This window comes from Esox lucius, chromosome 23, assembly GCF_011004845.1.
Source record: "Esox lucius isolate fEsoLuc1 chromosome 23, fEsoLuc1.pri, whole genome shotgun sequence".
NCBI lineage: Eukaryota > Metazoa > Chordata > Actinopteri > Esociformes > Esocidae > Esox > Esox lucius.
The window spans coordinates 2,255,435-2,280,493 of record NC_047591.1 but is presented as its reverse complement, the minus strand read 5'-3'; the positions used below and the strand labels follow the sequence as shown (position 1 = coordinate 2,280,493).

At 43.1% G+C, this 25,059-nt stretch overlaps 1 protein-coding gene across 6 annotated transcripts in view; it reads left to right on the top strand.

The window, feature by feature from the left end:
• Nucleotides 1–25,059, top strand: part of scube1 (signal peptide, CUB domain, EGF-like 1) — a 118,397-nt gene that overhangs the window by 76,642 nt on the left and 16,696 nt on the right. For all 6 annotated transcript variants that reach the window (XM_034290068.1, XM_034290067.1, XM_029116957.2 and 3 more), the window contains 3 exons: nt 5,658–5,774; nt 18,170–18,298; nt 24,564–24,680. In XM_034290068.1, coding sequence (XP_034145959.1) covers nt 5,658–5,774; nt 18,170–18,298; nt 24,564–24,680 — 363 coding nt within the window. The remainder of the gene's footprint in view (nt 1–5,657; nt 5,775–18,169; nt 18,299–24,563; nt 24,681–25,059) is intronic.

The window sequence follows — 25,059 nt, the reverse complement described above, 5'->3', positions numbered from 1 at the left end:
ACACTACTATTCAAGTGTGCTCCGGTCAGCAAGAGGCAAGCGCCAGCTATGTTATCTACACTGTGGGTTCAACAATGGATTTATCAATAGATGAGCTGATGTTTCAGTCAATCCAAATATGCAAATTAATAAAAATAAATAAGATAATTGAAAGCTAACCTGACTTGACTGAGTGGAAGAAGATAAAATACTGTTCAGATATATTTAACTGTAGTGACTAACTAAGAAATTACATACAATATGTTTCCCAGACCAATTGCCAATTTAGTTCTGGACAAAACAATGAACATGCTCTGCCTGGGACCCTTCGTCTTCATATTTTCACACCTTTTTAGCTTTTCTCTGAAGTTTTTGGCATTTTTTTCTGTGTGCTGTTGAAATATTTATCCCTTTAAAGAAAATAAACTTGACCTATTTGGACTAACAACTAAACGGGTGAACTCTCACTAATATCTTGCTAAAACTGGGCTTCCTGAGGCATTGGAGCAAAAAAAAAAAATCCCCAATAATATGCTAATGGATTGGTTTTCTTTATTGTTTTCAAAGGCAGAAATGGATGGTACAGTAAGTTAGACAGGCATCCTGATGTAGTAGTTGTGATATAATGTATGTTTTGATGCAGATTTCTCCCTTACAGGGGCAGATCTTCCTTCAACAGGTGTTCAATCTGGCCAGTAAATGTGGGGTCATTGGGTCAGGGAGGGGTTGGTGTTGAAGTTGGGGTTGTTTAATTTGTAGGTAATGGAGCATATCTCTGCTTTGTTTTAACCTCCTATTCTCCTTATCTTTATTCTGTGTTAATTATTGTTTCACTGGATCCGGCCCTTTTCTGAGGATCATACACTCCCCTTGTTTTTTTAACCAACTCTTTCCTGTATCAATTTTGATGCTCCTCTCCTTCATTCCAAAATGATATCTTCCGCAGGAGTCTGGTGATGGCAGGACGGCTCATAATAATTGCCAGAAATGGAGTAAGCAGATTGGCCGTTACTATGAGCCCATCCTCCCCAATTAAGGTGGCACCAGCCTTCTGTATTATCAGCCATGTTTTTATAACACCATCTTAAGTTTGATATCTCTGTCTCTGTCGTAATATTTATTTTCTCCCACACAGTCTAACTCTTTTTGATCCCAACATCCTGCAGTATAACAAAATATATATATGCCTGAATAGAGTGATTGCCATTGACGGCTCATTTCAAAAATTCCATTTTAACCAGATTACGTATGAATATTGTTCAGTGCAAATTTATTTTTGATACATTTTATGTCAAAGACATTTGATAGGCAGGGGTAAAGCTGTAAAATAGATAGTTGAAATACAGCAACACCATTTCGCATCCAAACTAACTCTCCCCTTATAGCACACTCCCTACATGTATTTTCCCTTTTGGTTGAGCAACTTACAAAAGCTTTAAAAAGGGTTTTCAGGTCTATTAAAAATATAAAACACTGGTCCATGTATTTAATTGTTAGTTTAAGGAGAGATAATTGCATGTCTTATTGATGTCAATAGAGAAGGTGGGTGCAACTTTTCCATTTGACTAATAGTGCTTTTGTATGCACTCAAAATACTTTGTGGTGAATTAATGTTGTGAAACACTATCATTCCAATATAACTTCAGATATTTTATGAACATTTTCTGGTATTACAATACAAAAATAAAACATTTATTGAGAATGGGTGGTAACCCCTGCTTTAGGGCACAGTCCAATCGGCATCATCATGTTAGATTTGACACTGTGTTCCATTAGTCTGCTTGATGTGATGTACAATGTTCCCAAATGTCTGTGTAAGTCTGCCTTTGATACTCCTCATAGATATTGCCATAGGCCTTGGTCAATAGCAGCACATCCCTGATTGATGAGGACAGACACCTGGGCTGTAATGAAAAAGACACTGGGAAATGGTGAAAGAAAGCTTGATAAGGTGACCAAGAGGACAGGATGAACAAAAGTTCAGGGTTAATTCAAAGATCTAGTCTAGTCTGCACCAATGCCTAATACAGGTGCCCATCACAGTGAATGGGACCCTGTTTGGCCCTGCTGAAAGACGGCTGTACCACTACAGCTCAGTCAGTAGAGCAGCCGTGGCGTGCAGACGATTCACGTGATGGGACTTGGCACAATGCTTAATAAAGCACACACACTTTAATGACTTAAACGTGCATCCTCCATCAGGGCATGGCAAGTAGCTACTGTCAGTTTCTCCCATGCCTGATATCCGCAGGGCAGCTAGGTCTCCACAGAACATGTGAGCACGGCGGGTGTTTTCAAGACGGATGAGATGGGAGACAGAGAGCATGAGGGAGCCAGTGAAGAACACAGTGGGGTGTGATGACAGTAGGGTTAGTCAGGTGTTTCTCAGTTCAATTTGGTGCTGGCTCTGATACATCAATGACCCTGCTGTCTGCCAATAAGACAGATGAGTATTGTGTCACCATAGAGATGTGTTGGTTCCCACTAACGCTCTCCTCAAAGTGCCATTCTCCACCAAAACACTCCCCGTCCCTCTTGCTTTCTCATTAAAAAGCTTTTCACATTAAAAAGCTTCAGCATGCTGACTGGCACCAATAAGTTGACTGAATGGGGAAAAGTGTACTTGCACAAGCTGTAAGACGGACCGACAGGTGGACGGCCAGGCGATCATTCGGTTCCATATATGCCTATTAATATAGCCTTAGTCTATAGTATGCATGTGACAGAAATATGCAGGGCTTGAAGAGAGGTGGAGGGGTTGGTTGGGCATGTCCAGTACATCAATCAGAGTGTTTTTGGGCAGATGGCGTGTCAGTGTTCCCGTATTCAGCCTCGCCCTGGGGGTGAGCAGGCCTATCTCCTCAGGAGTAGGAGAGGAGCTCTGTGCAGCACTGTGCTCGTGCTGAGATAATGATAGGGCCCAATGTCAGAAGTATAAATCACTCTGACCCATAAACATCCCATGTAACCCCTGCCCCTGCCCCTCCCTCACACATACACACCTAAGTGGAAATTCAGAAGGGGTCTGTTGTCGTACCTTATTGCACCCATCAGACAACCAGGGAGGAGTATCTGCCCTCCCCTTCCTCTATTCCTTCATGGCATTTAATCTTTTTCGAAGAGTCAGGTTCAGGTTTTGCTTTGTAGAAATAAAGACAGTCTGGCTCGAAAACAACCCTCAAAGTTGGTGGAAACTGGTGATTTTTCTGGCTCTCAGAGCACCAGTCTAAAGCTTGCTTTGCAGCATACAGATGGCCATTTTGGAGGAGGCAGACTATGAGCATGATGCTGTCACCACCACACTTCACTGTAGGCACTGTAGGTTAGTATATTTTTGGCCCTTTTCAAACCCTTTTCCACATCAACTCTGGGTCACTCTAATGTATTCAGATAGTACTTTTTTAGTGATGGATTCTTTCTTACCTTCCTACCATGTTGTCCAGTTTAAATAAAGCTCTTAATATGGTTAACTGATGCACCATTACTCCACTCAAAGCCACTGAACTCAGTAGCACCTTAAATGCAACTGCTGTCCTCTCTGTAGTTTCTCTCACATATCTCCTTTTTGATTGAACGCTGAGTTTTGAGGCCTTTTCTTGGTAGTGACTGGATAGAATGAGCTTTCAATTCCTGATTACTGACCTCACTATGATATCCAAACACTTGGATATTATTTTGTATCTTTTTACTTATCTGTGAATTTGTATTACTTTATCTTTAATTTCTGTTGAATGCTCTTCAGTCTTATTTCTACTTCAGATTCACAGCCTGACCAATGATCTTTCAACAAAGCGGGTTTCAGCTAGAAAATGTCACAGCAAATGAATAGTCACAGGTGGAGGTCAAAGTTAAGATAATAATGGAATTGCTTGGGCAGTTTCTTTCATCACTGCAAGACTTCCCTTTAAAAAATCACTGCAAGACTTCCCTTTATGCATCTGCACCAAGCCATTTTGCTTTTTTCCACACTGCTCATCCAACCAACAAGCCATGAGAGTCAACGCGTGTGAGGGCATGCTCACTCACCTGACGAGCTCTGCTTTGTAGGCATCCAAACTGTTGGAGGTAGTCACTAGAGCAAAACGAGATCTTGTTCGGGGATAATGACAAATTTGCATCTCTCATGTGGGCATCCCAGCTACTTGTCAACTAGCAGCATACCCATGCCTCAAACCTTGTGGTTACCTTTTTGACTGAATGTTGTCAGCAAGTTTTTAAAAAATATATATATATAAAAGGCCGGCTGTTGAAAGTCAGGCATGAACATGGTGTGACAGTCATAGCTCATTTGTTGTTCTAAAGAAAGCTTAATTTTTTTGACTTTGTTGCTGACTGAGTTCACTCAGAAAACACATACAACAGGCCACTGAATGGCACGCTGGTAAGGTCACTTCTTTGCAGGTAACAGCTTCACTGCGAGGCCAGGGTTCAAATCCTGCTTGCAGATCAGCTAGTCGATCAGAGGGCTCGTAGAGTGCTTTGCAATTGGCAAATGTATATGGTTGCTTTGATTCGTTCTAGCGACAGCTTCAGTGAAAGACTTGACCTCTAACCCATAGAGAATGTGTTCCCTTCAATTGCAGTATAAACATGGTTAAACAAGTAGTATGATAGGAGCCAGAACATTATTGGATATTGTTTGGGAGACACATGACTTCACATCCACTCTCTAGTGTCCACTATGAGTTGTTGCGAAGATGCAGGGCTTTATCAAAAATTAGATTTTTTCTTTATTAAATAAAATGATTCCAAAATATTTTTGGGGGTAATTGCCAATTCATATTTTAAAACCAATAGCCTAAACAAAGATCATGGGGGGGGCAGAACCATACCCAGCTTTCTCCTTCAACATTTAACAGTCTTTTGTAATAACAGTGTACAGTTTCGCCATCCTCAGCAGTATCTGAAGCCCATTGGAGGTTAGTGAGCTCACCTTTCCTAAAGCAACAAGAGCTGTGCAGGTGGAGTGGAGGTGCCAGTAGGTGCTGTTTGTTTTGGGATTAGCTTGGGCAATATTCACAAGACAGAGCAAACTTTATCTGTGCCACATACAATATTTTTGTCCAGAAGTCAAAATATACATGTTTGGCTCTAGGTTCGGTACTACTACTTAATCCCTTCACTAACAGTTTATGGACTCCTATGTTTTACCTACATATCCTTCGTTTTTGTCTAAATGTTGTTTTGTAATTTTTGGTGGATACCGATGCTTCTGATTTATTTTTCTGATCAGACCATGAATCACTTATTTCTCTTATAATCTGTTTTACTCTAATTTGGTCTATTAAGTGTTACAATCAACTATTTTACACAGAGAATCCTGAGTTTGTAACCCTTGTGTGACCTGTCTTTAACCGTTCTATGAAATGTCCTCTTGTAATCTGTCACTGGGGTTAAGGATAACTGGAATGTCTTGTCACAGGATGAGAACTGCAATAATACTTAATAAATGTGTATGATGGAAGTACACACGATACCCTTTGTATTCCTCCAGTGCATGTTGCCTCTCCTCAAACCTACCCATCATACTTTCAGTGTCATTTTTCACTCTCATTGGTCTTGTTCAAAAGACCAACTTGCTGTTTAGATAAGCATACCGGTCAGTAGGTTAACCCCCTCCCCTCACCTGCACCCCCATCCTCTCTTCTTTCCCACTGTAAATGTTTTGTTTTACCCAGAAACCTGTGCAGTGAACAATGGCGGTTGTGACAGGACGTGCAAGGACACTGCTACCGGGGTACGCTGCAGCTGCCCTGTGGGATTCACCCTGCAGCCAGATGGCAAGACCTGCAAAGGTCAGTGTGTGTGTGTGTTAGTCTGTCTGTCTGTCTGTCTGTCACGTGTTTGTGTTTGCCCAAGTGTTTGACCAATGACAGTGCCGTATGGGCAAATGTGAGCGCTTCAGAAAGCATTATTGACTGAGAGGCTGATGGCCGAGGTGGACCAGGGGTTGGTGTCTGGGGCTGGCATGACTGGTATTTGAGTGATCTTGAGCCAAGACCAACCAACCGACACTGCGGCCCAGGTTCATTTCCCCTCCTCGCGTGGTGGAGAGTGCGGCTCCCATCTCTGGCGCGGTCACTGGCAGTTCAGCTGTTGTTGTTAGTGTTCATTAAGTGTTTCCGCTTCCGAAACACCCCGCATATGACGTCAATGGCGGGCCCCTGGCCTGGCTACCACATGGGCACCGAAAACCCTGAACAGATCGCTTTAGCTCTTAGCTGATTGTGGATTGTACTCTAAACAAGATAGGATCATCCCAATGGAAAATGCAGCATTATATGTGGCATAAGGAATCACTGCATTTTGGTACACTCTTGTCTTGCATCCACAAGACTCCCTTGGTTGAATACTGATAGTCTATAGTTCATACTTTAACAATAGTCCATAGAAGCTGGTTTCTTTAATTACCTCCGCATTACTTCCGCATCTTCTTTCCCTTCACGCTGTGACAGTAAAACTGGAAGATAAAGCAAAGGGCCAAGTGTATCTTTGGCTTTGGCAGAGTTTGTTCACATCAGAGTAGAAGAGCGGCACCGAGGAACACACAGTCCACATGTGAAAAAAAAAGATGTACGGAGAGAACCAATGTAGGAGTTGCCATAGCATCAACATAGCAGCGGTAGATGACATGGCGGTGGAGATTCTTTATGCCCAAATGTGTGTGTCTTTTAATGTCAGGCAGTTGGAGAATGTGGCATGTAGGTGTGTGGAATACTGGGGCTGGGGCTGTCTCCGTCTAGCAAACTGTTTGAATAGTGAGGCCAGTGCTGCACTGTCTAGCTTTTTCTGTCACACCCACACACTCATAAGGAGACTCACACAGCGCCACCCAGCTATATTCTAAGAAGACACACCCTAGCAGAGACGCCTCTGTCGATGTGCTGACTTTAAGCTGCACATAGGGTTTAAGCTGCAATCTTAGTCATGAATATTTTTAAATCTAAAATGCAATAAAAGATTTCTGCACATGCGGTGGCGTGCTAAAGAAAGTAATGCACAACAGTGGTTACAAGGAACACTTTTACCACTTTTAGTCATATCTCCACCATAGAGAATAATGCCTAGCGGCCATTCTTTGTGGTACGTCATTTAATGATGATATCATTGTGTAGGTGATCTCATCCCAAGTGAGTTTCACTTAGTCCATTCATCTTAGGGTAGCAAGGTGGGAGGATAATCAAGAGAACCCAGTAGTAGCAACGTCATGATGTATTTCCTGTCGGGTGTTCAGTCATAGTGAGGCCGTTTAGTCTGCATATCCTAGCGGTTTATTATGGTCAGTGAGGCCGGTTGGTCATTGTAGACGGTAGAATTCTCTTCTCCAAACCCAATCATTGTTTGCTAACATTGTTAGGCTCTGCCATAAATCTGAACAACCGTCTTCAGGTCTCCACGGTGTCAAGTTCAAATCTCCGGCAGCTTGTGTGAACAACTTCCACTCCCATCTGTCAAGGCCTTTGATTTGCATGCTTGGCAGCACGGCAGAGCCTTTATGATTTGTAAAAAATGTTGTTAGCCTCTCCTGACTTCCCTGTGTTTTCTGGAGGCGAGTTGAGTGGAGAAGATGGATAGGACTGCAGTCCGGCTGTGGCCCGCCCAGATAATTTGGCTTAGTTAGGCCCCCAGGCTCCATAAATCCATCAGTGATAGGCCTGATCTGAGCTGGAGCTGACAGACAGTCCAGACAGCAGCACATCCATCAGCCATCACCATTTATCAGCTGAGCATGAAGGGACGGAGGAAGAAACAGAGGGGAAACATTAAGAAACACACACGGACTGACTACACACAACTACACACGGCTACACACGGACACACATGCAGTCGTACACAGTGTGCTATAGGCATACACATGCAGGCACGGTCCATTGTGCACACACACAAACACACACAAATACACACTCAACGGCAAGCAACACCCAGTTCCTCATTGAATGCAATATTTGGAGATAAAATACCCTCTAATCATTAGTTTTCCATCTGGGTTTATTCACTAAACTCATAGGGAACTTATAGGGGTTCCTCCACTGTTTCAAAGTGACAGATCCTCCAAAACCTTTTTTCTCTGTAGATAACTAAAGCCTGGGACTGGGTCGGTCTGCCAGGGGATTTTATTGATCATAAAAATGCCTTTCATTCAGATCATTTAGATTCCATCTGTTTTGTGCTCCCTATTGGCCACTAGGGTTTGGCCACATATAAAACTCCTTGTCGCCATGCTGCAGTGGACCGAGGCTTCCTGTAACCTTTCCAACAGCACACACAGATCTCCTGATGGGTGACAGGTGATATGGGACGACAGAGTCTTGGCAAAGCTAGCTGATATCCCAGCTGAGCTGATCCATCAGCGGGCGTTGTGCTCCACTGCAAACTGAAGATGTGTTAAAGTAATTGAGGACCATAATAAACTAGTAGGAGTAGTTTAACAGGTAATAAAAAGAATCTAGTGCACATCAATATTATAGATGTTCTATTTATCGCTATTGCATAAATTCATGCAATTTATTGCAGTGTGGACCCCCCATTGGATTGTTCAGTTTTGGTGGCACTGGTGTATTTAGACTTGGAGATTGAGAGAGTGAGAGATGTTTTATGTCTTGAAGGTGATAGTGGTGTGTTAGTGTACACAGAGCATTGTAGGTAGCGGTTTATGGCTGTGAGTGGATAGCAGTTGTGGCAAGACTGTGAGGAGGTCTCTTCCGTTTGACAGTGGTAGGCATTGTAGGCAGAGCCCTCTCTCTCTGCCCTGTCTTTCTCTGTGTGGCAGACCTGCCCCTCCAAACATAATTATTTCAATATTAACTATTTAGGCATGTTTAAATCCTAAGGCATCTTATAAACATCCTTTGATCTTCGCTGACAGACGAGACGGTGCCCTCACTCCGCGATGATAGACACGCCAGTAGAAGGAGGCGTTTTTATCACAGGGCTCTCCTACAAACCAAGGTAGAAATGGAGGGAGAAGAAAAGTGATTGTGAACAGTTTCCAGATGCTTGATTAGAAGGTGCATGCTGGGGGGTTGGATGACTTATGTTTGTGTGTGTGTTTATGCATTGGCATTTTGTGTATGCGTGTGTTTGTGTGAGGGCGCGTGCACGTTTGTGTGAATGGTTATGCAGGGTGACTGGGCTGTTCCTTTGTACAGTGCGTGTATGGGCACCTTAAAACATGTCCCCACTGGCCTGCATTCCTCTCCCCAGATACAACGAGGGCCTTTAAACGCACACACACACATAGGATCATGAAATACATTACAGTACTACTTCAGACCGGAAGAAATCATCTGGGAAAAACCTTCAACAGCGTTGCTCAATGGGTTACAATGGGATGCAGAGGGACATTGCAGCTAAGTTAGTGTGTAAGCTATTTACAGCTAATGTGTCATAGTTAACAACAGTTTTGAATCTTACCCATGAAGTCCCATCTACAACACTCTGTACCTCTTCACCATAGCTTTACTTCATCCCCAAAAATACTGGAAGGTTCTGTAATGATTTACTTAAGAACCGACAAAACTCCCTCATAAACGATCTTCTGGGTGCACTTCTTCAGAAAGCTTTCTGGAAACTACCAACTCTAGAATCCAGGGCCATCTGTTCTTAAAAGCCCATTATATTAACACCCCATGTACAGTTATCTTCACAGTAATGATTGATTATCTTTACCTTACATGACTCAACCTGACCAAGATACAACTATACCCTCTCTTCCTCTGTCAGGCCTTTGTTAGCACGGCTTGCTGTTTTACTTAACTGTAGTTGCTCTTGGCCAAGATAAGTGTTTGTTATTCGAAGGAGAATAGTCTTTAGGGACAAAGCAAACAGAGCGGGCTGTTTAAAGCCACTGATAAATACACTACCGACTCTGGGCAGACGTTGGCCTAGCGTCTTCTGCATTAGCTGCTGGAGGTGGACATTCTGAGGCCTTAACTTTTTATGAAAACTAGATGCCCCTAGTGGACAGGTTTGGGTCCCCCCAAATGTACTACACTGCTCAAAAATATTAAGGGAACACTTAAATCACACATTGGGGCTCAATGAACTAAATATATTAAAAATTAATATCTTTACTGTACAGTGTGTAATTCGTTGAGAACACAATGACGTAACAAAGGTCAATGGAAACCGAAATTACCAACCGATTGAGGGCTGGATTCAAACTCACACTGAAAATCAAATAAACAGTTGAAATCACAGGCTGTTTCAACTTGGGTGAATTTCATCAGGGCAACACGTAATGTGACCCAGTAGTGTGTATTTCCCCCACCTGCCTGTATGCACTCCCGACAATGTCTGGGCATTCTCCTGATGAGACGGCGGATGGTGTCCTGGGGGATTCCAGACCTGAATCAGGGCATCATTGCGCTCCTGGACAGTCTGTGGTGCTACTTGGTGGCGTCGTATGCACCAATACCTAACGTCCCAGAGGTTCTCAATTGGATTCAGGTCTGGGGAACGTGAGGGCCAGTCAATGGCATGAATGCCTTCGTCATCTACACACTGATTGTAGGAACTGCCTACACTCTCCTGGCGCATTGTCCAGCACCTGGAGGAACCCAGGGCTCACTGCACCAGTGTAAGGTCTGACGAAGGGTCTGTAGATTTCATCCCGGTACCTAACAGCAGTCAGGGTACTGTTGGCTAGCACGTGGTGGTCTGTGTGACACTCCAAGGTTATGCCTCCCCAGACCATCACTGACCCACCGCCAAACCAGTCATGCTGGATGATGCATAATGTTCACCATAGCATCTCCAGACTCTTTCACGTCAGTCACGTTCTCAGTGTGCCTGCTCTCATCTGTTAAGAGAACCTTGCCAGTGACATATTTTTAGATATGTTTTTCTGACATGCAACTTGAGCAGCAGAGGCCGAATAGCTGCCACATTCCTTCGATCTCTCTTTCTCTCTGTGCTTCTGCAATTTATTTATTCCTGATTACGGCTGTTTGTGGTGATACAACCTTTTTTATTAACATTTTTATACTTTTTCCATTTTGTTAGCTTTTGTTTGTGTTTAGCTTTCCTTTCCCTCTCTCGGTCCCTCTTTCTTTTCTCCAAATTGTCTTACTACTTTCTTTTTAGAAATCTATCAACTCAGCACGCCACATCTTATGGAACAGTAACCTTCCACCAATCCATGTCAGTTCCAGTTATGGTATATAGGTCAAAGGGGGAAGTCAAGGTTCAGTCATATTCTCGTTACAGTTTTTTTTATCCTATGCTGTTAAATAACTGTTTAGCCATTTTATTATGACTGAGCCTAATGGGCCTTTGAATCTTAAACCACTGTTGCAAGGCTTTTCCTCTGCATCAACTCAGGCCTTGGGTTATCTTCACAGTGTTTGGCTGTCATATCTCATCGTTTTGGATTTCTCAGTGCAAACACAGCTCCTAGCGCTGCCTTGAGCCCTTCTACCCTATGAGAAGTGAGCGGAGGAGTTTGTTTCCCTTGGCTCAGGGCAATGTTAGCTGTCCTTCTCCGTTTGCCCTCAGTCTTCCAAGAAACACCAGCAGGCCCAGCCAATCACCAAGTCAGTCAGTCATTTAGCCAGCCAGCCAGTCAGTCAGTCAGCTAGTCAGAATTCAGTCAGTTGGCTAGCAGGTCAGCCAATGTGTTTTGGGATTGTGTGTGTGTGAGGACACACAAAATAACTGAAAGAAGAATGATTAGATCACGTCAATGAAGGAAGAGAGAGAGAAAGACGGAGATGGAAATACAAAGAGTAACATTAGCATACCAGTTCAGAAGAGAGAGAGATTAAAACCCAAAGAGTGTCTTTATCTTAAAGTGTCGGTGAGAGGGTTAAGTAACTGGGGATGCCAAGACTATACATGCAACAACCCTTTGTATAAGCCTTTTTTCAAACACTGTTAAAATCCCATAAAATCAATTAAGAAGTCCAATTGAGGAATTCCCAGTTTTTAACAAGATTAAAGGTCAATCTTTTTTTTTATTATAAAGGAAAAAAGTTTGATATAATAGAACCACATCACTCCACACCATTATGTACGTTATTAGGTTTGAACAGTGTATGTATCTTAAAAGCTGGTGGAAGGACATGACATCTACCCCTCATCTGGCAAACTTGCTAAAAGACAGTACATGCTACTAGTTTTAAAAGAACTTGGCTAAAAGATGTTGCTGATCTAACTTCATGCCAATGATGATCCATCAAGTTAACATTTAGCAGAGTTGAACTAAACTTCCATATTCTCAGACCTGGAATAACAATATGATATAATTAAATCACTGGCCATTACAGAGAATTAGATCAATCTTTTAGCTAGGAGTTTTTCTGTCACACTGAGACAGAGGGGCGTTGCCATTGCATGATCTCTTTGTTAGAGATTGAGGGACTTGCTAAATTAAAGGAAAATTAAGAAAACTTAAGCTAAGTTAAAGATAGTCTTACTTACGTTTTAGATTTTATTGTTCCCATTTTTGGGGTAAGCTGATTTCACCGGGCTTCCGTGAATACCTGCCATTGTTAGCTTACTAGTTCAGAAAACAGACAGTTGAAAACAGAAAGGAACTTTCTCATCTTAGATCTGGAGAACTAGAAAGACTCAAAAAGAGCCATACAGTTCTGAGAGATCAATCAAATGGCATAAAGAGATTAAGATTGTGAATGACCAAGTCTGGGAAGGATGAAACATGGGACATCCATACCGCTTTCCCCTCCATCCCCTCCTCTCACTCGCTCTCTCTCCAGGTCTCACATACCACCTTCCCCCTCCCTAAGATCCTCATTATGATCCATCATGTGCAGGAGAGCCTTAATTAGCTATGCCCTCGTTAAAGGGGCCTAACCACCAGCTGGCCCCTGCCAGCCCAGATGTGTGTGCAAAGCACAAAGGTGCTCTCTTTCTCACTCCTTCTCGCTTCATTCATGTGTGAAGGGTGGATACTACTCTTGCAACATCTTATTCACTCTTGGCTTGACACTTCACTAGACTTCTCCATCATTTGTTTTCTTTTCTTACACTCTTTCCTTTTCTTGCTATCTGTTTCCAAACCTCTTTTTCTCTCTTTATCACAGACACAGTGTTGTTATCACTTCAAGATGTGTGGTTGCTTGATGTATTTATTTAAACTCAAAGCTTATTTAAGGTCTATTAAAGTAATTATACAGGCCATTATTGTGTTCAGGCCTCCCCAGAGTGCCCATTAAGCGTGGGGAGATGGTGGTGGCCATGTTATGCCAGCAGTAGTTGCCGCCAGACTTACTTGAATAATTACTGATCTCTCAGTAAGTGTGGCGCTATGTATGTTTTCGGGTGGACACTGTAAAAACCCCTGTAGCCATGTCCGGGATAGTTGGCAAAGGAAGAGGGAGATAAAGAAGGTCCACCTTAAGGTATACACTCACCTAAAGGATTATTAAGAACACCTGTTCAATTTCTCATCAATGCAATTATCTAATCAACCAGTCATATGGCAGTTGCTTCAATGCATTTAGGGGTGTGGTCCTGGTCAAGACAATCTCCTGAAATCCAAACTGAATGTCAGAATGGGAAAGAAAGGTGATTTAAGCAATTTTGAGCGTGGCATGGTTGTTGGTGCCAGACAGGCCGGTCTGAGTATTTCACAATCTGCTCAGTTACTGGGATTTTCACGCGCAACCATTTCTAGGGTTTACAAAGAATGGTGTGAAAAGGGAAAAACATCCAGTATGCGGCTGTCCTGTGTCCTGTGGTTATTTTGACTGAAATAACCACTCGTTACAACCGAGGTATGCAGCAAAGCATTTGTGAAGCCACAACACGCACAACCATGAGGCGGATGGGCTACAACAGCAGAAGACCCCACCGGGTACCACTCATCTCCACTACAAATAGGAAAAAGAGGCTACAATATGCACAAGCTCACCAAAATTGGACAGTTGAAGACTGGAAGAATGTTGCCTGGTCTGATGAGTCTCGTTTTCTGTTGAGACATTCAGATGGCAGAGTCAGAATTTGGCGTAAACAGAATGAGAACATGGATCCATGTTGCCTTGTTACCACTGTGCAGGCTGGTGGTGGTGGTGTAATGGTGTGGGGGATGTTTTCTTGGCACACTTTAGGCCCCTTAGTGCCAGTTGGGCATCATTTAAATGCCACGGCCTACCTGAGCATTGTTTCTGACCATGTCCATCTCTTTATGACAACCATGTACCTATCCTCTGATGGCTACTTCCAGCAGGATAATGCACCATGTCACAAAGCTTGAATCATTTCAAATTGGTTTCTTGAACATGACAATGAGTTCACTGTACTGAAATGGCCCCCACAGTCACCAGATCTCAACCCAATAGAGCATCTTTGGGATGTGGTGGAACGGAGCTTCGTGCCCTGGATGTGGATCCCACAAATCTCCATCAACTGCAAGATGTTGTCCTATCAATATGGGCCAACATTTCTAAAGAATGCTTTCAGCACCTTGTTGAATCAATGCCACGTAGAATTAAGGCAGTTCCGAAGGCGAAAGGGGGTCAAACATTAGTATGGTGTTCCTAATAATCCTTTAGGTGAGTGTATGTACCTCCTGTCTGAGGGAGAGATAGAGAAGGTTCCCCTGTAAGGTATATGTCTCTCCTGTCTGAGATAGAAATAGAGAAGGTTCCCCTGTGAGGTATATGTCCCTCCTGTTTGAGGGAGTGAAATATCCTTGGCTTTCAGTACTCAAGAGAAACAGGACCAGGAAAACATCAACGATGAATGTAAAATCCAGAGGGATTCGACTGCAGGGGAGAGATACCTGGAGAACACAGGCCTGAGAGAAAGGTTGTATTCGTGAGAAAGCAATGATCATAAAGGAAATTATGATGGGAAAGTAGCTTTCAAGACGGTTTTAAGGGTCAGCTGAGAGGCAATCTTTACCATTCCTGATTGTCTAAAATATCTTAGAATATTCAGCAATAACAGGCTTTTTTCAAAATAGTTTTTTGTTGTGAAATGTAAACACCCTCCACTTTCCTCAAAAATACAATATTTTTGTTATCGGCCAACCCCACAGAAGTGTTTAGCCTTAACATTTGTCAACAGTACAACATAACAGATTGAAAGTTATTGCATAAATTTAAAACAATTTATTTCGAAGCCATCTGTCTACACCTTAGAATCCCCCCAAGACCCCCTCAAATAACTAATATGAACCATTGACTAATAATGAGAAAATACAGATGTTCCTTGAGAATCTTTAGGGTCATCACTAATTCTCAGAGGGTGAGGAAATGTCCTTTAGCCGAGCATGATCTAGACTTCGGCATTAGGCAGACGAGCTTAAACACAGTGCTCTGCAACAGTCTTAGGCCACCTGAGAACATCTTCTGAAGCCAATTTTCTGATCAGTAAATGTTTATTTGTTTGAAGAAAAGATACAAGATTTAACATTGGGTTAAATAAACATTAATACAGTGAAATGTTACAAGACTTATATATAGCAGTGACCTTAAACCACTGTATTGGTTTCACTTGATCCTTGATGGAGAGGTTCACTTAGGATGCATTCTTTTCTTAATTCAAATTTTATTTCTGGTTTTGTGTGGTGCAATTAGAAGTAACCACCTTGTTTTCATGCTGACATTCCTAACTGGCTCTGTAGAGTGTGTTAACGATCCAGGCATGTTATCTCTGAGACATGTCCTGCACATCACCATGTCTTTGTCTTACAACATTAGAGCGCCATGTATCACTGGTCCTCCTTTCACATCCCTTGGCAATGCAAGCTCCAGAGGAGCCTCTCGGCTTTGAATACCTTAGATTGAACCCAGAGTGTAGTAGCACCTCAAAACGTCAGGGTAGTGCCTTATACTACTGTGCCAATTCTCAAAGCCCTTAGGAGAAAATCCAGAGGTTCCTTGAGAATCTTCAGGATACCTTGAGTCACCACTAATTGTCAGAGTGTGAGGAAATCTCCTTTAGCCGAGCCAGATGTAGGAAAAAAGCAGGGGTTCGGCAACAGGCAGACAAGTGTAAACACAGTGCTCTGCAAAAGTCTTAGGCCACCTGAGAACATTTTGTGAAGGCAATTATCAGATCCTTGAGAATCGTATAATACTGTGCCATTCAGGAGGCCCTCAGAAGAAAGTCCAGAGGTTCCCTGACAATCTTTAGGATGTAATGCCCTTCGGATATTTTCTGATGTTTCCTATTCACCTACTCCCTTATGCTCTTCTCTGCCTCTCTTTGGTTTTAATGTTTTCCCCTTGCACCCATTCTACCCCATGGTCCCTCCCCCTTATCTCCCTCATCTTCCCTTTCCTTTGCTCTCCTTCTCTCCTCTTCTCCTTCGTCCACCCCTCCCCACTTCTCCTATTTCTCCCCTGCCAGAGGATACTTTCCTGTGGTCTTGCTTGACTTACTCCTCAGCTCAACAGCTTATGTGTTAATCCCCACCAGTTTTCATCACTTAGAGCGCCAATCAAAAAGGGCTTAGCCCTGTGTAATCTGTCATGCTATTGTCATTTTCTCCTCCTTACACTCTTCCGCTTTCCTCCATTTTCTTCCTACTTTTCCCACCTTCTTTTTACACTAACTTCTTCTTTATGTTGCTCTCCCACTCCTAGCCCATGCATTTCCCATCTTTTGTATTTTCTCTACAATATCAACATTTCTCCCACTTTAATTTCCAGGTCTTCCTTGTCCCAGTTCTCTTCCCTCTCCCTCTTTTCTTCCCTTTTTTAAGCGGGGGGTAGTGCCCCCGTCTCAGTACATAAATATACCCAGACGACCCCTCTTTGCAGGCGGGGTTCGGCTGAGGGCTCAGTTAGGACTGAGATATGGGTCGGAAGAGGGAAAGGGATGGGGTTAGGGTGGATTTTAGGGTGGATGTAGCATGAAATCAGATCTTGAGGTTTTGAGGGTTGGCGCTGCATGTGCAGCCCCCGGGGATCCAGCTCGCTTATTATTGCTGGTTTACATACTACGGATCGTCTCACAGACCTGCTCCTTTTTTCCGCAAGGGGTTTCACGATGACCTGTGGTTAGGAGGAGGAGTGGGAAGGAGTGGATGGGAGTTATGAGAAAGTCTGTCAAATCCATAGGGTTTTAGCATTCATGTCACCCTCCCTTCCCTATCTGCTATTTCTTATCCTCTCTTTTGTCTTTCCCGTCTTTCTCTTTTTCTTAACTTTTTATCTGCATTCCTGCGACAGTGTAGTGAACAGCAACAGTGGTGCTGTTCCATTAGTTCCAGGTAAAGAGCGTGTCATAGGATCAGACAGCAGAGGCTAGCGAAGGATCCCTCCCAACAAGACCCCTGAGGCTGCACCATGCCGTCTACTGTTGAGCACCGTGAAACTGCCATTACATTTGATTCCACCACACACACACACACACACAAAGGCATACACACACACACACACACACACAGCTATACACGCACACCATGTGTGCACTCAGGCAGCCGTGCATGCAAAGTGCATGTGCACACACACTCATTCCAAGAGGACGATAAAGAAATCCATAGAAAGACAGTATAATGAAACCACATGAAGAAATGGTCTGGGGTTGCAGAAAAGAAACCACCGGTGAATGAGATTTCATTGTTTTCAAGAACTGAAAGAAGAAAAAGAAATAGCGAATGAATGAAAGAATGAAAGGGGCAGGTGAGGCCTGTCGGGAATAGTGATTTGACTCCCATAGGTGTGTTTACTCACGGCTAATCTATATCCCAGTGTTGTGCCAATATGTGCGTGACTGGGGGCCGCTGCCCCACGCCTGCACCTTGGCACAGTCGTTACGACTTGTTGTCTGGAATGAGAGCTACTTTAGCGGCACAGCGCAGCACAGCCAGTGTTCGTGTAGTCTTTCAGGCCTGCCAACTTCTGGCTGCTTCCTGTTCACACAAATAAGAGCATTAGGAAAAGTCCAACTCCATCTGACCCCCCCCCCCCCCCCCCCCCCCCCCCCCACAACCATCCATAAAGACTCGCACAGAGGCTTAGAATAGATTTCCAAGGCAATGATGAAGCCTTTTATTGACCGGTTGTCTGCCAATTCGGAGATCTCCATCTCAGCATGGCAGTGCTTGTGTGGGAGTGAGTACTTGAATGAAGACTGTGGATCTGACGTTTCATCTGCCTGTTTTTCCGTTGCCTGTCTTGTCTGTGAACCAGCATTGCCTATTGCCTATTGCCTTAGTGTATCTGTAAACCTAATGAGATCTCTCTGTGTCTCTCTCTCTGTCCTTATCTCGGTGCAGACATAGATGAATGCCAGGAGGCCTTCAATAATGGCGGGTGTGACCACTTCTGCAGAAACACAGTGGGCTCCTTTGAATGCAGCTGCCAGAAGGGCCACAAACTCCTGACGGATGAGCGCACCTGCCAGGGTGAGTGGCCTGCATTGCTGGCATTTTTAGAAATGGATTGAAGATTTTAAATTGATATATCTTATGTATAGTACAACCCCATTTTCAAAACAGTTGGGACATTGCACAAAATGTAAATAAAAACAGAATGCAATCATGTGCAAATCATTTCAACCCTATATTCAATAGAAAATAGTATAAACACACATATCAAATGTTGAAACCGAGACACTTTATTGTTTGCTGAAAAAGAGATGCCCTCTTTGAAATTGATGACAGTAACACGTTTCAAAAAAGTTGGGACAGAGGCAAAAAAAGACTGGAAAAGTTGTGTAATGCTAAAAAAATAAACCTGGTGGAATATCACACAACTAATATGGTCAATTGGCAATGGGCCAGTAACATGATTGGGTATTAAAATATCATTCCAGAGAGGATGGGTCAGTCACAAGTGAGGATGGGGAGGGGTTCACCACTCTGTGAAAGACTGCACGGGCAAATTGTGCAAATATTTAAGAATAAAGTTTCTCAACATATAAGATTTTGAGGATCTCAGCATCATTAAAAGATTCAGAGAATCTGCAGAAATCTCTACAATCAAGGGACAAGGCTGGAAACCAGTATTGGATGGCTGTGATCTTCGGGCCCTGAGACGGCACTACACTTCAGAAAACCATTGTCGGTGAACACAGTATGTTTGTGCATCCACAAATGCAAGTTAAAACTCTACCATGCAAAGAAGAAACCATATATAAACAAGATCCAGAACCGCAGCCGCCTTCTCTGGCCCGAGCTCATCTAAGATGGACTCTTAGATGAAAACTGACCTGTGGTAATTTTTGTGAATCTGGAGGAGAGGGACTAACTGGCTTCTTATCAATCAAACTTCTATCAATCAAATGTATTTGTAAAGCTCTTTTTTGTTCAGCGGTTGTCACAAAGTGCTTTTACAAAACACCCAGCCTGAAACACTTATCAGTGCACTTTTCAAAAGTCAGCATCCATGATGGAGTGGGGGTGCATTAGTGCACATGGCATGAATGAATTGCATCTGTGAAGGCACCATTATGCTGAACAAAATATACTGGTTTTGGAGCAACATATGCTGCCATCTAGACAACGTCTTTTTCAGGAAAGGCCTTGCTTATTTCAGCAAGACAATTCCAAACCACATTCTGCACGTATTACAACAGCATGGCTCTGTAGTAAAAGACTCCGGCTGCTAAACTGGCCTGCATGCAGTCCAGACCTGTCAACCACTGAAAACAAATGCTTACAGACACTGGCGTAGCGTGGTGATGCGGGGTGCAAGCTGTTGTAAAGGGCCCCCCTCCCCGGACGAGATTGTTTTACGGCGGTATATACACTTTGTACAACATTCTGGCGATCCTGCCATACATAAACAGCACAGCTGATATCGCATTGCGATCGTCCCACTGAAACACATCATAAGTGAAAATACAAACAATAATGAATGAAGGAGTCAGAGCAAAGGCCCACTTGTCACCAAACACACCCCCTGCACCCACCATAGCTATGCCAGTGCTTACAGATTATTGTTAAAAGAAGAGGTAATGGTAAATATGCCCCTGTCCCAAAATTTTTTAAACTTGTTGCTGGCATCAAATTCAAAATGGACAAAACTACAACATTTGTTATGTTGTCTCTGTACTATTTTTTATAAAATATATGGATAAAAAATTATTCTTTGCATTTAACACAGTATCCCAACTTTTTGGAAAGAGAAGTATTTAAATCATTAGACTAGATACTCTATGTTGTGTATATTTTGTCCTTTCATCATCTTTGAAATGTCTCTAGAACTTGATTTGAGCCCAACCGTGGCACATTTTATTGATTGGTCATTATTTTCAAAGGAACATTCATGTCTATATATGGTCATACACTTCACAGTGTATGTCAGAGCAAAGACCAAGCCATGAAATCCAAGAACTTTACATAGACCTCAGAGAGTTGTGTTGAGGTATAGATCTTGGGAAGGTTGTGGTTGAAGCATTGAGTTCCCTGGAGCACAGAGGGCTCCAAGAAGTGGAACTACCAAGACTCTTTCTAGAGCAGGCTGTCTGGCCAAACTAAGTAAACAGGCAAGAAGGGCCTTGGTCGGGGAGGTGACCAAGAACCCAATTGTTACTTTAACAGCACATCTGAGTTTCTCTGCAGAGATGGGAAAACCTTCCAGAAGGACAACCATCTACCATCTCTGCAGCAATCCATCAATTACGCCTTTATGCTATAGTGGCTAATAGGAAGCTACTCCTGGGTAAAAGGCATATGACATGCTGCCTGAAGGAATCTGAGGGCATGAGGAAAAGATTATTTGGTCTGATGAGACCAAAATCAAACTATTAGGCTGGAATGCCAAGCCTCATCACCTGGCTAATACCATCCGTACAGTGAAGCATGGTGGTGGGAGAATCATGGATGCTTCTCAGAGGCAGGGATTGGGATACTGCTCATGGTTGTGGAAAGGATAAACACAGGACCTCAGACTGTGGGCGAAAGTTTCAACAACGACTCAAAACACACAGCCAAGAAAACTGTACAAACTCACTGTACATTCTAGATTATACAGTCATCTTACATATGGTACAGCAGTGACTTTCAGTGGTATAACTCGCTAATTGCTTTATGTTCGTTGCTGAATCAAACATGTAATCATTCACTTGTAATGGCATGCAGAGATCAGCTTGTTATTTAGATTGACTTAACGTCCTCCAGTGGGTGCGCCATTTACCGTCAGCTGTATTAACACATTCTTCTTCTCATTTGATCTGTGGTTATGTGTGAAGGACAAATGCAGATTATTTCACACAAGTCACAGCAGGAGAGACAGGAGAGGCACAAAACACAAGTTAATTTATTAAAAACAACACCCTGGAGTGCTTTGTCCCGGAACCAAAAACACTCACAGCACTGTCATATTAAACATCAAAACAGACTGCCGACGAACAGTTTACACAACTCTACACACACCAATAATGCACTCAGCCTCTGGGTGTGTGCTAATGGGTGGAACACACACACAGTCCTTCCAAACATCAGCATACTTGACTGGCTAAGCATCCAGCGTCCAACATCGGGTCTTGTTCCATCTGCTGACAAGTGTTATTTGTCTCTTGATATTTATTTAAAACGTGTATTTATTTCATTTTTTTTATTCTTTCCATCACGCTAGTAAACTCTTCCAGGGAAAATAGCTCCTGGTAATGTGTCTGAGAAAAGCTACACTATTTGCCTGTTACCTACTGAAAGAAAAAGAGAGGAGGGAGGGATAGAAAGAGAGTCTTTAGGCTGGATCTTCGTACAAGGCTAGTGGAGATGAAGAATGGAAATTGCTTTCATTAAAGCTATATTAAAAAATGGGTTAGGGGTTAAAGATTCTAGATTTAGCTTGTTGTTCTAGTTACCCATTTAGGTTGTTGTTCTAGTCAGACAAAATGCTTAGATACCATGTTTATGGTGATATCCTTACATTTTTTTGAAGTATCCCGTTACAGTGGAGAACTCTCAAACACAAAAAAATAGTTAATCCTAACTTTTCAATCTAAGCCAAACTACTACAAAGAGTAGTTGGTAATGTCTCAAAACGCTATTCACAGTAATTAATGTTTGTACATTTGTTAATGTTACTGACAGTCATAAGAAACAAAATTCAATCTGCACCCATCCAACTTGCATGTAGAGAAATTGTGGTTTTCACAAGTTCTTCTGACTCTGGGTGAGTAGAATAGCAACCTACATCTTGAAATCTCATAACATACCATCGAAAACAGAGATACGGACACATGTGGTTATTCATAGGCAGTTGACAGGCTGTTTGAGGTGTTTATGAATCACTTCCATTGGGTATGCACACTGTCCCAACTAAACATGAGCCAAGCCAACAACAATCACTTCTTTATGCAAGTATGAAATATGCAGTTCAGCCGCACCACTCTGAAGATATTCGAGTGGTAAATGGCTGCGGTGATGAACAGTTTAATTATTCAAGCATGCCAATCTAACCTGTCCGGTGTGCCGATGCCTGGAGGTCTGTTGAAAAGCACATTGTGAACACCCCACAGAAAAGGCCTGAGAAGACCTCTTGAGAGTGTTTATGAAGCAGAGCTCTGCTTTGTTTTCCTGTGCAGTGTTTGCTTACAGTGAACTCCAGTCTGATAAATGGACCGGACTTATAAGCTGCAGTTTAATATTTGGTGTTTGTATTAGAAAAGCCATGGAGAGTAACATCAAACTGTGACTCATGTATCAGCTTGTTGGTTTCCCAAAAGGAATAAGGCAAAAAAAAAGGATCTCTGTTGCAACCGAGGAAGATGCCTGTGTATTGCACATGTGTATTGCTCAGTTCTTTGTGGTCGTATTGTTAGTAAGTCCCACTCTAGTCTAAACGAATCGTTACTGTAATTATAGGCACAGCGGCCCAACGTGCACGCATGCTGTAAGTCTATGGCTGTTTAGACTCCCTCCCACGTAAGCAGGCTAAATGTTAACTGTTATTCCAGAAACACATTATGCACCTGGACTCTGTTATCAATACATGCATGTAGGATTATAAAAGAACAGGGAAGAAATTACCAGCTCTTGCAAATTCCCTATCTTATGATACTTTTTTGACGACACTTCAGGTCCTACTGGCTTAGGATAGAGATCTTCTCTGTTTGATGGCTGCTTCAAAATGTGCCCCACCTCTAGGAAAAAGTTTTTGTGTATATGACGCATATTAATCCATCAAACCGCCTTTAACAGATGCTATCGAGGGAAGATGGGAAGAAGAGATAGGCACTGAAATCTCCAAAGCAAACTGGGAAGGATAACTTGTACATTCATATCTGTTCAATAAACTCCAGACATTGTTTTCTACAATTTACGGTTTTACATATATTACAATGTTTGAATACAGATATAATAAGATCTTCCCTGATACCCCTCATATGTGAACAAATCTCCAACTGCAGAGGTCACGCTATCCACCCGCATCACCCTGTGCTCTCACCGGCATGGCTACTGGTTTTGAATCTTTACACTCCTCTCAGATGTCTCTAAGACTCAGTTTGAAGGAATGAGGGGACTTCTGTTCTCTATTCATTTCTATTTGTCATGGATGTATTTTTCTTTTTCCACGTTAAGACATTGTGGAGTGTACACACAAAAATGTTAGTAGCTTCTGGAATCTTTCAGGGGTAGCAAGCAAAGCCAGCTCTGCCCCTACATACCTGCCTCTTATTGGGACCTTGGCTGGGGAGGTATTTCAGAGCTCCCTGGGCAAGAGAATCAGTGAACGTCCATGTCCATTAGTGTCTCCTTTCTACAACCTACGGGGAATGAGGACCTTGTTTTCGGGCCTGTGGGAGGACAGTGTCCAACTGTCAGAGCTCCTTGCCCAGATGCAGCACAACAGCACAGACTGGGCAGATGCCCTGGAGAAACTCAAGGCTTCCTTCAGAGCCCCAGCAGTTCCCGAGGAGCCTTCCAGGGACATTATGCCGGCCCTGCTAAAATGGTGGGACCTGCCCTACGAAAGGCCCAGAACCCTGGCCAAGCCTGACAGGAGGCCCAGCACCATTACAGAGCTCAACAAGTTATTTCTGGGCTCCCAGGGAGCCGCTCGGAGTTGAGGCCAAACAAGAAAAGATGAACCAGAGAGGGCTGTAACATGGATGTGGAGGAAGATGGCCAGAATATGGAAGGTGCATGAGGCTGCCAAAGGATGCCAACCCCTGCACCCCTTCCTCTCAAACCTCCAATGGGAGGCTGCCCCAGAGTTGACACTGCCTCCCCAAGAAAGGGTTTTTTCTTTTGAGTTTGTTTTCTCCTTCACCTCCTCCCCTCACCCTTCTCTTTATGTTAATAAAATGCCCACCAGGGCCCTGAAGACACCCTGTGTCCGTTCTGTGTCTCACCCCATTACAATGTCCAATCTATGCTTTGACAATAGCATGTGAAGTCTACTCTAACCATAGCCTGTTTCAAATACTCTGCTACGCAGGATCTGTATAAATTCAGCTAGAATTCTTCTATTGCTTTTAATGAGAATCATTTGGAATTGTAATTAGGGTCTTTGAGTTTAAATTGAATTGACACCAACCCTTCTGACTCTAGTGTGGATCAGTTCATAACAAAGACATCGACCAGTTTGGGGCTGCATCTGAAATGGCACCTGGTCAAAATGTAATGCACTATAACGGGAATAAGTTGTCATTCTAGAAATAATGTATACTGTATACATTTAGCTGTTCAACCACTGTTTCGTGTTATTCTCTCCCAGATATTGACGAGTGTTCTTTCGAGAGAACATGCGACCATACCTGCATCAACTACCCTGGCAGCTTCGAGTGTGTCTGTCAGCAGGGATACACTCTGTATGGCCTCACACATTGCGGAGGTGAGTATTTCTTCACGCACCCACCAACACACTTAAAAATACATGGGAAAGAGTTAGACAGACAGGTAGCTGACGACAGGCACATATACATGAAATGACAGAAACAATGTGAGAAGCCCTAAGAGACTGACAGAGAAAGAGAACATGAAGGCGAGAAAGTAAAGGAGAGATAGTGAAGTGACGAAGAGAGAGAAGGAAAGACAGAACGTCCCTGCACGTGTGAGCATCTGTGTGTGAGCATCTGTATGTGTGCTACCTGCGACACACCTGTCTCGAGGAGACGGTGGATTTGACGTGTTTGTGTGTTTGTGCGCTGTGACCCCAGTTCACCTGACTGACAGAAAGGTGCTATGGTGGTAGACTAAACAAGTCTGTGTCT